The 15,925-nt window shown below is 46.3% G+C and overlaps 1 protein-coding gene across 1 annotated transcript in view; it reads left to right on the plus strand.

The window, feature by feature from the left end:
- Positions 1 to 5,592: 5,592 nt before the first annotated feature.
- The window catches only part of CNKSR3 (CNKSR family member 3), a 157,707-nt gene continuing 147,374 nt past the window's right edge, over positions 5,593 to 15,925 (plus strand). Inside the window, exon 1 of the mRNA XM_073672439.1 lies at positions 5,593 to 6,308. Coding sequence (XP_073528540.1) covers positions 6,143 to 6,308 — 166 coding nt within the window. The 5' untranslated portion in view covers positions 5,593 to 6,142. The remainder of the gene's footprint in view (positions 6,309 to 15,925) is intronic.

Here is a 15,925-nt window from a genome sequence, read left to right on the forward strand (position 1 = left end):
ATTCTTTCACTTCACGATGTAATGGTTTTGGCACAGACATGTAACTTCTGGTTACTGGGGTCGTGTCTTTCAAATTGATTTTCAAATGCAATGTCAGGATACAGCCTATATCAGAGTCATCTTTGGAGAATGCATGACACTCTTCTTTCAGCATCTGTTTTACTACTGCTAGATCTTCAGCACACAGGTGTTCCAGGGATACTGGGGGATCCCAGGAACCCGAGGTGGGTTGCGCAATTTCCTCCCCTGGGAAACTCCTGTTCCTTGGTGGGGAGACTGAATTCACTGTAGACCCCTGGGCAGGTCTCACACTGGCTGGATATACCGTTTTAACGGTTTCCATGTGACCTAACACAGTCTTTGAATCCAGTCTAATTTCGTGTTTCATAGTATTCATCACCGGTACTGTCACTCGAGCAAACCCACCAGTAGGAATCGTAAGCACAGTCTCACCTTGAACTAGGCCTTCCGGAAGTTCTGAGGAGTCTTTTGGCACGAACAGTCTTTTCTGGACTTTTCTTCCCGGTTCTACCCTGACTCCACACCTCACCCCCACCATTTGGTCTGCAAGGATGATGGTTGGGCGCCAGCCTACCTTGACTTCTTTTAGGTCCATTGTATTCTGTGCTTTCTTTACTCTATGAATCATATTTTCCGCCACGGCGTTGGGTATGGCAAGTGATGTGGCAATTGCATCCACCACCAGCGTCCCTGACTTGTGTTTTGTGATGACCTCACTGATTACATTATAACCCAGGATAGGATCCCCTGCCACATTCTGATCACTGGTCACGAGAAAAGGTACCAAAATCTCAATGGTGTTGCTGTTCTTCGTGGCCCTCAGTTGGAAAGTCACTTCCACCCAGCCTATGAAAGGGATTTCGGTCTGGTTGACAGCTTTGCCGTGGAGTTCCACTGGTCATAAGAGTTCTTTTAGCGACCGAAAGCAGGTATGTGGCAGGTAGCGCCTTCTCCATTCTTCATTTAAAAGGCTCGCTTGGGCTCCTGTGTCCCACAGTGCTTTTACCAGGAGTCCATCTAGTTGGCACTGTATAAAGCACCTTTCACCGATTAGGCTGATGAGGCTATTTTTACTGACCGAGGAATCCTCCTCCCAGGAGTACATCGTATGACCTCCGAACTGGGCATTAAGTAACTGATACCCTTGTCTCTCTTGCAGCTGTTGTAGACGGGAACACAGTTCGGGATAGTACTGACGCAGTCGTTTTACTTCATGCGCCGTTCTGGGGTTTGGTGAGATTTGGATTTGCTTCTGGGGCCTCCTCCGTGTCGCGGTTACCAGTCGCCCCGCACTGGCAACCTCCTGTCTTTTAACCCAAACGACCGTGACCATTGGCATTCCTTGGCATAATGTCCTTCCTCACAACATTTTAGACAAACACCATACTGTGATTTGATGAACGGCACGCTTCACAAGCCGGGTATCTTCCGTTTTGGAACCCACTCCTGGGTCTGAGGGATACAGGTTCTGGCCTGGAACGAATCAACTTTTTCACCTCAATCAACTCGGCTCTCAGTTCTCCTATTACTTTCTCCCAGTCAGCGCTGGCGGTCCTCTCTTTTGTCTTTTGTTGGTGATTTTAAGGTTTTCTCTCGGAGGTGGAACTGGAGGGTTCCCATGATGATCTTTGGACTGGCCTCCGGGGGTCTCCAACTTCAGCTGATTCATTTTAGTGATTTTAGGAGCAGAGCCTTTCTTTAACTTCTGTTCGCTCTCTGACTCCAAACTAGCTGACTCATTCATTTTTTCAATTAGGACTTCATCCAGAATGCCAGGATCTTCTAGGTACTGTTTCATCTGCAACTTGATGTCTTTGCTGATTAACCCCGTTCACAATGATCTCAAAAACTTCTTCTGGACTAGTCCAGAATCAAACTTCTCCTCCGCTTTGGGGTGATTCATTATTTTTCTGTGAGAGGTTAATGAGTCAGTGGAATAATTCTGAAGTACTCTCTTCTTTATAGTGCCTTTTTAAAATCATCTTCAGCTGTTGCAAGGTCAATTGACTCTTCATTTCTAGCATACTACGGAGGTTCAGTCCTGGGCTGATCGCTATCACCACCCCCTCAACGATCTCATCTGGCTGGTAGCCTTTCTGTAAGCCTGCATCAATCTGGTGCAAGAAGCTCATATAAGACAGTTTCTCTTTCTGTTCACACTCTCCAATCTGTCCCATGAACTTGAATTCTTTCCTTATGGTGATTTGTGGCGTTAGAGAGGACTGTCTTCCTGATTTATCTAACCCGAGCAGGGTAAAGGTTCTGTCTGAGTCTGTCACCCGTTCAGAGGTTTTGGTCAAATTCCTGCAGGGCTGTTGTTAAGGCTTTGAATTGTTCTTTCAATTCCTGTAGTTCTGTCTGCGGACGGAGATTCCCGCTTTTGGTAATTGGTGCCGCCCCTCCATCCTCCAACTTCAACCTGGTTAGAAACTGTGTTAGCTCCTGGAGTAACGTCCCCATGATGTCTTCAGCTTCTTTCTCCCTCAGCTCATCCATTTTTGCATTAATGGCAGCTAACAGTTGCCTGCGGTTGTGTGTTTTAGAAATCTGTTCTTCTGACATCTTTATATTTTCTGCTACTGTTCTCAATTCTTCACAAGTTAACTGAAGAAGCAGCTCACTAATTCTGTCCATTTGTATTTCCACATCCATTGTGGCTAGTGAGTTTTCTTTGGGGCTGGTCCCCTTTAACTGGTGTAGCAAAGTTGAATTGAGGTGCTGTGCTGCTGTGTTTTTCCAGACACTTTTCCTCTTCTCCCTCTACACGCTAATTCCCACTCAGGATTCCCCATATGGGCCACCAATGTTACATGCACGCCGCTAGGTTCAGATTGGGCGAGACGGGTTTAATGAATTCTTTGGAATCCTGGGGGAACCGTTACTCAGGGCGACCATAGGCTGCAGCTTTTCTCAGGCACGCGATAGATTCAATTGCTGACCAGACACATCTGACAAGAGTCTTTTTCAACAGTTTAACAGTGGAATTTAATCTGAAGCACGGCCAGTGCAATTCAGGGATATTACAGCAACAATTTTCATTACAGTGCAGTCTCAGTTTCTTGAGCAACCGGCTCCAGTAACAATACAGTATTACAGTCTCTTCAGTAGCATAATTCAGCATAGATTAGATCTCTTAGCAGCACACTTCTATGCATACACAACCACAGGCTTTTCCTTCACAAGGACACAATAGTACACAGCATTCTTTATCCTGCATGGAGATTGAGGAGGGGAGTGTTTGATGAGGGAGATAATCCCTGTGACACAATTACTTCCAGTCCTTATCTTCCTGCCCTATAATACTCTGCACTGTTAGTTCAGCGAGTTTATCTGACCTGTGTTTAGTTTCCCTCCTGATCTGAATCCTGTTCAGTTGCCTTCTGTCAGATCCAAATAACACACCACCTTTCTCTTAGGCTTCAGCCAGACTTCAATAACAAGTTCCCCACAATCCTCCTGGGGCTCTGCCCAAACACTCCCTGTCTCCTGTGACTGTGTTATTTGTAACAGTTGCGGGATGCTTTGGAAGCAACAGCACTACTTCTGCATGTTACACTAGCTCACCCCATGTCTCAGCTCACCCCCCATGTCTCAGATCACACCCCCCATGTCTCAGCTCACACCCCCCCCTTGTCTCAGCTCACACCCCCCCATGTCTTAGCTCACACCCCCCCATGTCTCAGCTCACCCCCCCATGTCTCAGCTCACCCCCCATGGCTCAGCTCACATCCCCCCATGTCTCAGCTCACATCCCCCCATGTCTCAGCTCACACCCCCCCATGTCTCAGCTCACACCCCCCCATGTCTCAGCTCACCCCCCCATGTCTCAGCTCACACCCCCTTGTCTCAGCTCACACCCCCTTGTGTCAGCTCACTCCCCCCATGTCTCAGCTCACACCCCCATGTCTCAGCTCTCCCCCCATGTCTCAACTCACCCCCCCATGTCTCAGCTCAAGCCCCACCCATGTCTGAGCTCACACCCCACCCATGTCTGAGCTCACACCCCCACGTCATAGCTCTGCACCACATGTCTCCAAAAAAACCATTTCTCCTTACCTTGCTGCTGATCCAGCAACGACGCTCCTTCCTCCTGCTGTGCAGAGCGGACGCCAGCCAGTCACAGGCCGGAACTGACGTCATACGCCAATGACGTTCGTGTGACGTCAGCAGCCGGCCTGTGATTGGCTGGCGGCCGTTAACTATTGACATGCGGGAAGACTCCCACACGGCAATAGCTTTAAAGTGAACCTGCATCCGAGCGAGGATGCAAGTTCAGTACCCTGGGGCCCAGTGAGCAGAGGGTGGGCCCCGCGGCGCTGGGGCCCCTCTGCTCACCAGGCCCGATATGCCAGTAAGGGCAGTAATGCCCTGATGGCAGCCCTGTGTCTGATCATGTCTCACACACCACATGGCCAGATAAGGTAGTAAAATGTTACAATTACATTTATTGGTGAATGTATTTTTCACTGTTGAAAGCAATGCAAAAGTGCAAAAACGCATCAATAATGCTACATGTGAACATAGCCCAAGGAGTGGAGGAGTATTTTTGTTTTTGGTTATTTATTCTGCCTTTTATACAAGTCATTACCCTGGAAAGAATGTTCCCTAATATTTTTTTCAGGAAAATCCATTTAGCTTAGTTTTTGTATGTTTTATTGTGAGTCCGTAAAAGTGGCGTAATACCTCTGACAACATTGTCAACAGCAGTGACCTGGGAGTCAGAGATGCTTCCGAGGGTCTTCCCCATGCTGTTCCCATTTCATTTCAGCACTGTTCCCATCGATTTGGACAATTTTTAGACCCCCTCCAGACCTCCGGGGGGAGGGGGCGCACCGGAAAAATGCGCGAATTTCCCATTGACTTATTTTGTACTCATTGCTCTGGTTAAGCACCCGAGCATTACGATTTCCTCGACCCAAGTAACGAGTACCTGAGCATTTTAGTGCTCGCTCATTACTAGTCTGCTCATTACTAGTCCGAACCAAACGATTGGCCAAACCATTGTTCGGCCAACAACAATATCTGTTGTGTATGGGGAGCTTTACTCTGAATAAAATTCTGGGCGCTGGGCACTCACTGCTCGTGCATTGCTGGTAGAAGTGGCACTTACCGGCCACCCAGTAAAGACTCATAGGGCCTCATCCTGTGGTCCTAAATCATACTTAGTATTTGAGTGCCCAAAACTTTGCAACCACTCAGAGCTTGGCGCCCGAGGAAGATCTGCACTGACCACAAGCTCCAAGATGTCTCAAGTTGGAGTAGATGTAATATGACTGTTTCCTTTTAACCCGATAAATTCTAGTATAAAGGGAGTGTTATTGTGGGACCCTATGAATATGTCCTCCACTGTTTCCTTGTTTGCAAAGCAGTGACCCAAAAATGTTCAGGGGTAGTTGAGAAGCGGGAGGGCATAGTCCAGGGGTCACAACTGCTCTGGGGCAGTTCCAGGGAGAGGAGGAGGAGGATGGTTGATTCACAGTTCTGAATCCTGCCTGCTAAATTCCACTATTTAGTCAATCACGTGTTTGTCCATGGTGGAGGGCTGGGCATTGCCAGAGAGCTTCTGGCTGGCCAGCTGGGCACATTTTCTAATTTGACTAGTGATGGCTCTTGAAGAGACACCTGGCAGTGTACGGCCCTTTCAGCTGCAGCCTGGTGACACTACAGAACAGCTCTCGTGGCTCGTTTTGTGCAGCCTTCAGCTCCGTGCAGTACTGTAGCCTCCATGTCTGCCAGGCTATTGTGCACAGGGAGGATGCCCTCACACTGAACAATGGCAGACATGGCATCACACAAGAGGCTGAGCTCTGACTAGACTGTTTGCAGTGTGGGAGGGCCGGGCGTGTGAAAGAAAGGACAACGAGCCTCCAAAGGGAGGGACCGGATGACAAAGGGGCGACCAGGGGCCCGGGCATGGGAAGTTTTGGGAGGTTCGCTTAATATGGGGAGGAGGCACAGCAGGATGGAGGAGGACGCGGGCTGGAACTAGGAGGGGAGTGAGCTGGGAGCCAAGCAGTGAGCGCTACTTCCCTCTGCGCAGTCACAGCACCGGGGGCCGTGTGACCAGCCGTAGCCATGTCTGTCACCGCCAACGTCCGGCAATGAGCTGAGGCCCGGGGGAATGAGCAATGGGAACTTGAGGCACGACGTGGATGTGTTAGACTGGAAGAGCACCGCCATCACCGGTCACCTGGGGGAGACACCATTACTGGCGCTGGAGATTCACGGCCACATCATGGAACCTGTCACCAAGTGGACCCCAGGGCAGGTGGTGGACTGGATGAGAGGTCAGTATTGTGTGGGGTAATATGGGGGCAGCAATTGTGAGGGCTTTAGTACTGAGAAGGTGTAATAGTGGGGACAGTAGTAGTGGGGAGGTGTAATACTGAGGGCAGTAGTAGTAGGGAGGTGTAATAGTGGGGACAGTAGTAGTGGGGAGGTGTAATAGTGAGGGCAGTAGTAGTGAGGAGGTGTAATAGTGAGGAGGTGTAATAGTGAGGAGGTGTAATAGTGAGGGCAGTAGTAGTGAGCAGGTGTAATAGTGAGGGCAGTAGTAGTGAGGAGGTGTAATAGTGAGGAGGTGTAATAGTGAGGGCAGTAGTAGTGAGCAGGTGTAATAGTGAGGGCAGTAGTAGTGAGCAGGTGTAATAGTGGGGGCAGTAGTAGTGAGGAGGTGTAATAGTGGGGACAGTAGTAGTGAGGAGGTGTAATAGTGAGGGCAGTAGTAGTGGGGAGGTGTAATAGTGAGGGCAGTAGTAGTGGGGAGGTGTAATAGTGAGGGCAGTAGTAGTGAGGAGGTGTAATAGTGGGGACTGTAGTAGTGAGGAGGTGTAATAGTGAGGGCAGTAGTAGTGAGGAGGTGTAATAGTGGGGACAGTAGTAGTGAGGAGGTGTAATAGTGGGGACAGTAGTAGTGAGGAGGTGTAATAGTGGGGACAGTAGTAGTGAGGAGGTGTAATAGTGGGGACAGTAGTAGTGAGGAGGTGTAATAGTGAGGGCAGTAGTAGTGAGGAGGTGTAATAGTGGGGACAGTAGTAGTGAGGAGGTGTAATAGTGAGGGCAGTAGTAATGGGGATGTGTAATAGTGAGGGCAGTAGTAGTGAGAAGGTGTAATAGTGAGGGCAGTAGTAGGAAGGTGTAATACTGAGGGCAGTAGTAATGGGGATGTGTAATAGTGAGGGCAGTAGTAGTGAGAAGGTGTAATAGTGAGGGCAGTAGTATTGGGGAGGTGTAATAGTGAGGGCAGTAGTAGTGGGGAGGTGTAATAGTGAGGGCAATAGTAGTGGGGAGGGGTAATAGTGAGGGCAGTAGTAGTAGAGAGGTGTAATACTGAGGGCAGTAGTAATGGGGATGTAATAGTGAGGGCAGTAGTAGTGAGAAGGTGTAATAGTGAGGGCAGTAGTAGTAGGGAGGTGTAATACTGAGGGCAGTAGTAATGGGGATGTGTAATAGTGAGGGCAGTAGTAGTGAGGAGGTGTAATAGTGAGGGCAGTAGTAGTGGGGAGGTGTAATAGTGAGGGCAGTAGTAGTGAGAAGGTGTAGTAGTGAGGGCAGTAGTAGTAGGGAGGAGTAATAGTGAGGACAATAGTGGTGAGGAGGTGTAATAATGAGGGTAGTAGTAGTGGGGAGGTGTAATAGTGAGGGCAGTAGTAGTGGGGAGGTGTAATAGTGAGGGCAGTAGTAGTGGGGAGGTGTAGTAGTGGGGAGGTGTAATAGTGAGGACAATAGTAGTGAGAAGGTGTAATAGTGAGGGCAGTAGTATTGGGGAGGTGTAATAGTGAGGGCAATAGTAGTAGGGAGGTGTAATAGTGAGGGCAGTAGTAGTGAGAAGGTGTAATAGTGAGGGCAGTAGTAGTGGGGAGGTGTAATAGTGAGGGCAATAGTAGTGGGGAGGTGTAATAGTGAGGGCAATAGTAGTGGGGAGGTGTAATAGTGAGGGCAGTAGTAGTAGGGAGGTGTAATAGTGAGGACAGTAGTAGTAGGGAGGTGTAATAGTGAGGGCAGTAGTATTGGGGAGGTGTAATAGTGAGGGCAATAGTAGTAGGGAGGTGTAATAGTGAGGGCAGTAGTAGTGGGGAGGTGTAATAGTGAGGGCAGTAGTAGTGGGGAGGTGTAATAGTGAGGGCAGTAGTAGTAGGGAGGTGTAATAGTGAGGGCAATAGTAGTGGGGAGGTGTAATAGTGAGGGCAATAGTAGTGGGGAGGTGTAATAGTGAGGGCAGTAGTAGTAGGGAGGTGTAATAGTGAGGACAGTAGTAGTAGGGAGGTGTAATAGTGAGGGCAGTAGTAGTGGGGAGGTGTAATAGTGAGGGCAGTAGTAGTGGGGAGGTGTAATAGTGAGGGCAGTAGTAGTGGGGAGGTGTAATAGTGAGGGCAGTAGTAGTGGGGAGGTGTAATAGTGAGGGCAGTAGTAGTGAGAAGGTGTAATACTGAGGGCAGTAGTAGTGAGAAGGTGTAATACTGAGGGCAGTAGTAGTGGGGAGGTGTAATAGTGAGGGCAGTAGTAGTGGGGATGTGTAATAGTGAGGGCAGTAGTAGTGAGAAGGTGTAATACTGAGGGCAGTAGTAGTGGGGAGGTGTAATAGTGAGGGCAGTAGTAGTGAGAAGGTGTAATAGTGAGGGCAGTAGTAGTGGGGAGGTGTAATAGTGAGGGCAGTAGTAGTGAGAAGGTGTAATACTGAGGGCAGTAGTAGTGGGGAGGTGTAATAGTGAGGGCAGTAGTAGTGGGGATGTGTAATAGTGAGGGCAGTAGTAGTGAGAAGGTGTAATACTGAGGGCAGTAGTAGTGGGGAGGTGTAATAGTGAGGGCAGTAGTAGTGGGGATGTGTAATAGTGAGGGCAGTAGTAGTGGGGATGTGTAATAGTGAGGGCAGTAGTAGTGAGAAGGTGTAATAGTGAGGGCAGTAGTAGTGGGGAGGGGTAATAGTGAGGGCAGTAGTAGTGGGGAGGGGTAATAGTGAGGGCAGTAGTAGTGGGGAGGTGTAATAGTGAGGGCAGTAGTAGTGGGGAGGGGTAATAGTGAGGGCAGTAGTAGTGGGGAGGGGTAATCGTGAGGGCAGTAGTAGTGGGGAGGTGTAATAGTGAGTGCAGTAGTAGTAGAGAGGTGTAATACTGAGGGCAGTAGTAATGGGGATGTGTAATAGTGAGGGCAGTAGTAGTGGGAAGGTGTAATAGTGAGAGCAGTAGTAGAAGGGAGGTGTAATAGTGAGTGCAGTAGTAGTAGAGAGGTGTAATACTGGGGGCAGTAGTAATGGGGATGTGTAATAGTGAGGGCAGTAGTAGTGGGAAGGTGTAATAGTGAGAGCAGTAGTAGAAGGGAGGTGTAATAGTGAGGGCAGTAGTAGTAGGGAGGTGTAATAGTGGGGTAGTATTGGGAGGAGTAACTGGGGCAGTGATAGTGAGGGTTGGTAGTAATGACTGGCAGTGGTGGACTGTGCTGCTAATGGGCAGTAGTATGATGTGCAGTGATAAGGGGTAATAATAGGGGCAGTAGTTGGGGCCTTCCTGGAATGGCTGAGCTTCCTGCCATTTGTCAGCAGCAGTCCCTTGTTCCCAGCTCTTGTGTTGTGGGATCTCATCTCTCCCCCCACTAATCATCTTCTTCATGTCTCAGTGAACTCTTTTAACTTCCTTCCCACTTCTTCTCCCTCCTCCAGAGACCTCTTTTATCCCTGGTAAAGTCAGCTCAGTCCTCCTGCCCAAAGGACATGAGAAAAAAGACTCAGGCTGGGTGACCTATTGACGGGATTAGATATTACCCAGCTCAATGAACAGTTGTAAGCAGGTCCGGGCCGGCATGCAACAGGTTATGGCCCGACTGTAGTAAAATATGTAACAGATGTGACAATAGCTGCGCACTTCCCGGACTGGAATATTAGACATATGCTGAAAAGTCTGGATTTCTCTTGTAATATCTGGGTTGGCATGCCTGGGGAGATGTTGTAGCCTGCCCGCTGCTAGGATGTCCCAGTGTGTCATGTACCAGCTTGTAGTTTGTTTCTCAGTTGTGTTTGCTTGTTTTGTGCATTGTGTTGGTCCTATGAATTCAATGGGAAAGATGGCAGCCAGGGTACCACGAGCTAAACATGGAGTCTGCTTCCATTGTTTGTAACTTTGGAAAGTTATTGGACTTGTATAATCTTGACTGATGGTTAATTGTGTAACAGTGATATGTTTTTTGCAATCTAAAAGGCTGTGATTGATGATTTATGAGGCAGATCCAGTAGACGTAGATTTGTAGTTTACCTGTAAGATCGGCCATTGTGAAAGGTTCACTACTATCATGTTCCCACGTTATGATATAGCTGCTGCCTGGCTGTGGAAGACATTAGTGTGTGTGAAGAGTGGCATATAAACGTGTGACATGTTATGAGGTTTATGTGGCTGTGTATATACAGATACTCCTAACAATGCCATGTGAGGAGTGTGATGGGGGTCTTAACGCTGGGGTCATACTTCTGTCTCGTTTCCATTTCCTATGTGCTATTCTGTCCAGTGAAGAAAAAATAAGCAGATGTCTGACAGTAGCTGTGGACTGACATGGGGCTGTCCATAGCCTGCACAGCTTCTATGTAGCAATAAACCGTCAAATTTAGTCTTTTCAATACCTGAATTCCCATTTTAGTCAATCACACGCAAGTCTAATGAAAACCTTAAAATACCCGACATTGTATTCTGTCCAATGGTACCACACAAAAGTGAAAACATGAGCACAATTTCCATCCCCCCTGATTAATTTTTCTAAACTAAATCTAGTGGGATATGTATTATTACATGTCTGACAGTTCTGTGCATCTAAAGCAATAGCTGATAGCTTGATTTGTGGCCTCGTCTTCTCCATCTTCTAGTAGTAAGATTTCTGTTATTCTAGATTGTGCCATTCTCATGGGCATCATTATAATAACATCACAGGGACTAGGCAGTGAACGCTTGGTAAATGGCACATTATATTGTATTGCAGCCCAAAACGCTGATATTGTAAAATATCATTTGATGTGATATCTTTGATAACTTTTTGTAGGTGAAGTAGAATGAGTAGATTTGCATCATTTTAGGACCTGTGGAATATTTAGGCCACGGCCCCACTATCAGTATTTGGTCAGTATTTTACCTCAGTATTTGTAAGTGGGTGATAAATACAGACGTGGTGACGTGTTTCTATTATACTTCTCCTCTGATTGCTCCTCACCTGCTTTTGGCTTACAGATACTGAGGTAACATACTGAACGTGTGAACATGGCCTTAATCTGGTTGGATAATAAATGTTTTTAAGACATCCCTGAATGATGTATGTGAAGCATATTTGTTTCTGGTAAGTTATGTTACATTGTGTAATTCCTTATAGTGACAGGTACATCCCCCTTTGACTGTGCGATGTATCATTGTGCTGGTGGCAGAAGTAGGTAGGACTTCACAAGTCTGGACTAGCAGCAAACAGAGTTGGAAAGAGTTCAGGCAGCTATGTTCACACTAGTTAGTCCTCAGAAGACTAGATTACAGACTAATCCTCTACAGACTGTTTGAACCACTTGGGAAGTTCTCAGGTTATTCTTCCACTTATTTCCCTGACATGACAGCTGTCAGTGCATCGGGGCATTTATGTGGGCAGCTGTACTTGCACAATGGTAATTATGGTGCATCGAGTATTTATACTGCAGTGCTGTGTTATAGAAGAATGTGATCGAAGACGTACGGAAAGGCATAGCACAATAATAAGAGCATAGAAGTTTAGGGTTCAAATAATAACTAATCCCAAACTAATGCATGCACATAACAGTCTGCTAAAGACAAGGCGCTCTACTTTTGTCTGCCAAAGCTGAAAGCACAAAGGTTTCTTCAACCTCTGATTGTTCTTCACAGGGTATTCACAGAATTGCACACACTTTGTTGCTAGCCATACTACTTGCATGCAGATTACAGTTCAAAGGAAGAATACAGTGAGCATGGAAAGCCTACAGGGCGTATTGCAGACCCATAGTGCACTCTGACTGCTATATGGGTGTGTACATAGGTAATTGCTGTGTGTCTGAGGCCTGAGACATTGATAACATTTTTCTGAAATCTCTGCAAATAGAGTAACACACAGTTTTTATTCTTAATCAGTGGGAGCAACTTTTTGTTATATATTTGTGTATACATTTTGTTGATTGAAAAGTTTCTAATTTGAGCAAAAAAAGTGTGTTTTTTTTTTGGCTGTGTTTTTCAGGTGATTGCATGTGTAGAAAACCATAAATAAGTCAATACTAGCCCCCCATAAAGGACCTTTATTGAACAGTGTGGCTAACAAAAAGAAACATGAAACAACAAAGCTAAAGCACCACTCCAGAGTTTTTCTTATTTCAGCGCTGGAGTGGTGTCATTAGTGTAAGTTCCCTGACCCTAGTATACTTACCATCTGCAGCTCTTCCTGGTGCTCCCGCGCCGTCATCTGGTGACTGCAACTTCTGACTGAGCGGAAGTGAGAGGTATTGGTCACGAGAGTGAAAAGGGAAGGATGATCCAGCGTATCAGGCTAGTTTCTTAAAATAAAACATAGCTTTTATTGTGCCTATTAAAACATTGCTCCACACCAATTGTCCATATGGTGGTGCACTACAAGGATCAGGACCTACGTGTTTTGACGTTTAAGTCTTAATCATGGACCTTTTATTTTAAGAAACTAGCCTGATACGCTGGATCATCCTTCCCTTTTTCCTCATCTGAGTTACTGTGGCTTTTCTGACCGGATCCGAGCGAGGCGATTTGGCTCCACATTCCGAATGGTGAGCTGACTCCATTGTGCATTTGTTGTACTGGTCACAAGCTCCCCGTGTATGTCTATGAGAGCCTCATTCTGACCTCTTCTTGGCTCTCATAGACTTAGGCTATGTTCCCAACGATCCGGACATGGCAGCGCTTTGGACGCAGCATATTTTTGCTGTGTCCAAAATGCTGCTTTCTATTGAACACAGGTAAATCCTCATGTGTTCACTGAACCATGTGCATTTACTGCATTCAATACATTCTAGTGGTCAAATTTCTGTTGTGGAGACTAGCGATTCCGCAAAAAAAACTGACATGCTGCAGTCCTGAAAGACGCGCTGCCGCTGCATGCCAGTATCCACCGGTGATCCGCAGCCTCAGATGCACGCATAGTGGACATGGGTTTTCTAGAAATACTATCCACTATGCTGTAATATCTGGCTGCTGCAGGTTTGACGCTGCATAAACACAACAGGGGTCAAACCCGCAGCATTTCATTATTGTGGGCACGTACCCTTATACTAAACTGTGACTTCCAGATCACTCTGCTGTAGACCGAACGGAGTGATGCCGATAAAAATGAAGATGGCGGCTGGTAAGTATAATACTAGAGGCAGCGCTGCAAAAAAAAATGCTGGAGTGGTGCTTTAAAAAGTTTTGTCAATGTCAAATATAAGGAAGTATAAAAAAATCAAGCAACTATATTTAACCCCTTCATGGCTCTGCCAATTTCCGTTTTTTGCCTTTTCTTTTTTTTCCCTCACCTTTCCTCCCGTATAGTTGCTAACTATCAGGATGTGGGGACCAAGCCTTATTGTTGTGCACACCGGAAGTCACTGGAGTGGAAGTCACAGTGACTCCCCGGCGCCTGAGCACAGCAGTAAAATACGGCAGGAAGAAAAAAAAACGCGTCTCAAGATATAGGCGCATTGCGCATGCGCAGGATCTGCAGATCTAGACTGCACGTCACAAGGCCCTGTGACGTGCAGGGGAGAGGGGGAATATTTAAATTAAGTAGGTAGGCGGGCATTTCTTGTTGTCCCCCGGTTGCCAAGCCTAGGAAAACGGATTTTATAAAAAGATATATCAAAGCAAGCAGACCTCTAATATGGGCCATACAGGTATGTATATATTTACATTTCTATCACCTGTATGCCCATATTAGAGGTCTGATATCTCCCAGGGGGTGACACATTCCCTTTAAATATAAATGCTACTTACACTGTAAGTTACACACACAATATGTGGGTATGTTACACACACACACTTCATGCCACACACTGTATGTTACACATGCACAGAGAGTTTAGAGCAAGGGCTTCACAACCTGCTGGCCACATCTGGCCTGCCCTGTTCCTGTTTGCGGCCCGCTCAGTATCGACCTGAAAGAACTGATCACAGTCCTGTGCAATTAGCTGTTTCTGTGTCACTGAAGAATGCCAGAGTTCGCTCATTGGGTATCACAAGCTCCTATCAGTGGTTTAGATTGTGTAACAGGAGTCTGCATTAACCAATGAGCGCTCTTCCTGGTAGTTACTCAAACAGCTAATTGGTTACTGATAGGTTCCTATCACACAGTCACATCCCTGCATGTGTTGTGAGGATTCTCCCGTGCCGGGATTGAGACCAGGTGCATACTCCTGGCCACATTCCGACTAGACTTGCACAGCCTTGCTCAATTCCACTTGCATTGAGCGAGACCACACACAACTAGTTGGAATATGGCTGGATGTATGTATTATGCATACTTGCAGTCACATGACAGCCTGGTCTCGCCCGCCAGCACTGGTGTCGTCGTGAAATGTGAGAATTCACATGTCTGCAGTCACATAGAGTGACTTTCATGAAAAACCTGGACAACCCCTTTAAAATAGAAAAAGATGACAATAGCCCTCTGACTAAGAAAGGTTGTGCACCCCTGGTTTAGAAGATATACCAGACTCTCTCCTCTTCAGTTATTCCAAACTCTCACGGGGTGAATGACTTTTGGACACATGACTTAGTTGTCACTAAATGTTCTTCTACACTTCTAACTTTGGAAACTCCACTGATAATGCAGACCTTCCATTATAAGTGCAGTTTCTGGTTTGTCAAGGCAGGCTTTCACAGACTGACTGACCCACCAAATCTGCATGTGTTTAGGGTTTCTCTCGGGTCCCTTTTCGTGATGGAGGCCCTGGGAAATTGCACTGCTCACAACTCCTGCATACACAGGAACTCTCATCTCTGCCAAGTGTTCATGTGTTTTCTATAAGATAGTTACTGCCAGAGGAGTCTTGTTTTGGAGGAGAGTCAAAGGGTTAGCTGTTGGAAATTGACCAGTCCAGATTCTCCTGCAGACATCATCTATTGGGGGGGTGAGAGTTGGTATTGGGGAGACCCCCATATTGATATTGTTGTGGGCTACTACTAAGCAGGGAGGATCCATGGTTATTGGGCCCTTCGGAGCTTAATAAGACCAGCTCACAGCTGTCTGCTTTCCCATAGCTGATATTTAAAAATGGGGGGTTTCCCACACCATTTTTTTCATTTATTTATTAGCTAAATACATGTACAGTAAACTGCACAGCACTAATTATGTATCTCACGGACATCTATCTATATCTATCTATGTTTGTTTATTAGATTGCTTTATTAGTTTGAAAACTAGCTTTAAATTACATATAGAATTACAGTATGTAAAAGATGATGTTAAAAACCCATTGCTTAAGGATTGCATACTGATCTCATACAGATGCTAGTTGAGAAAAATAGCATTGTACTCATTGCACTGATATATTATACGCTAGTGTGACTCCAGCTAGCCTTAGCAATCTAAGGCTGGAGTCACACTAGCGTATAAAAAATGCGAACATGTTAGCAAAGCACACCAAGGATACTCGGATAACAACCGAGCATGCTCGCTCATCACTAATGTATAGATTTATTGGAAAAGATTAAGTATATTATTTTATTGGATATAACATAAATATATATTTTATTCATTGACATCCCTGGTATTTGTAGGAGTCCAGTGGTCTGTCCTGCTCAGTGATTGATTGCTATTACTGCATCCACAGTCATACAGGAAAGACTGTTAATCACTGAATAAGAGCACCCACTAGCATTATGTAGCTAAAACTCAGGGATTTAACCCTTTCGCGCATTCTGTTTTATTTACCGTA

This window comes from Phyllobates terribilis, unplaced genomic scaffold, assembly GCF_046119375.1.
Source record: "Phyllobates terribilis strain yellow unplaced genomic scaffold, ASM4611937v1 Scaffold_3__8_contigs__length_932513732, whole genome shotgun sequence".
Classification (NCBI taxonomy): domain Eukaryota; kingdom Metazoa; phylum Chordata; class Amphibia; order Anura; family Dendrobatidae; genus Phyllobates; species Phyllobates terribilis.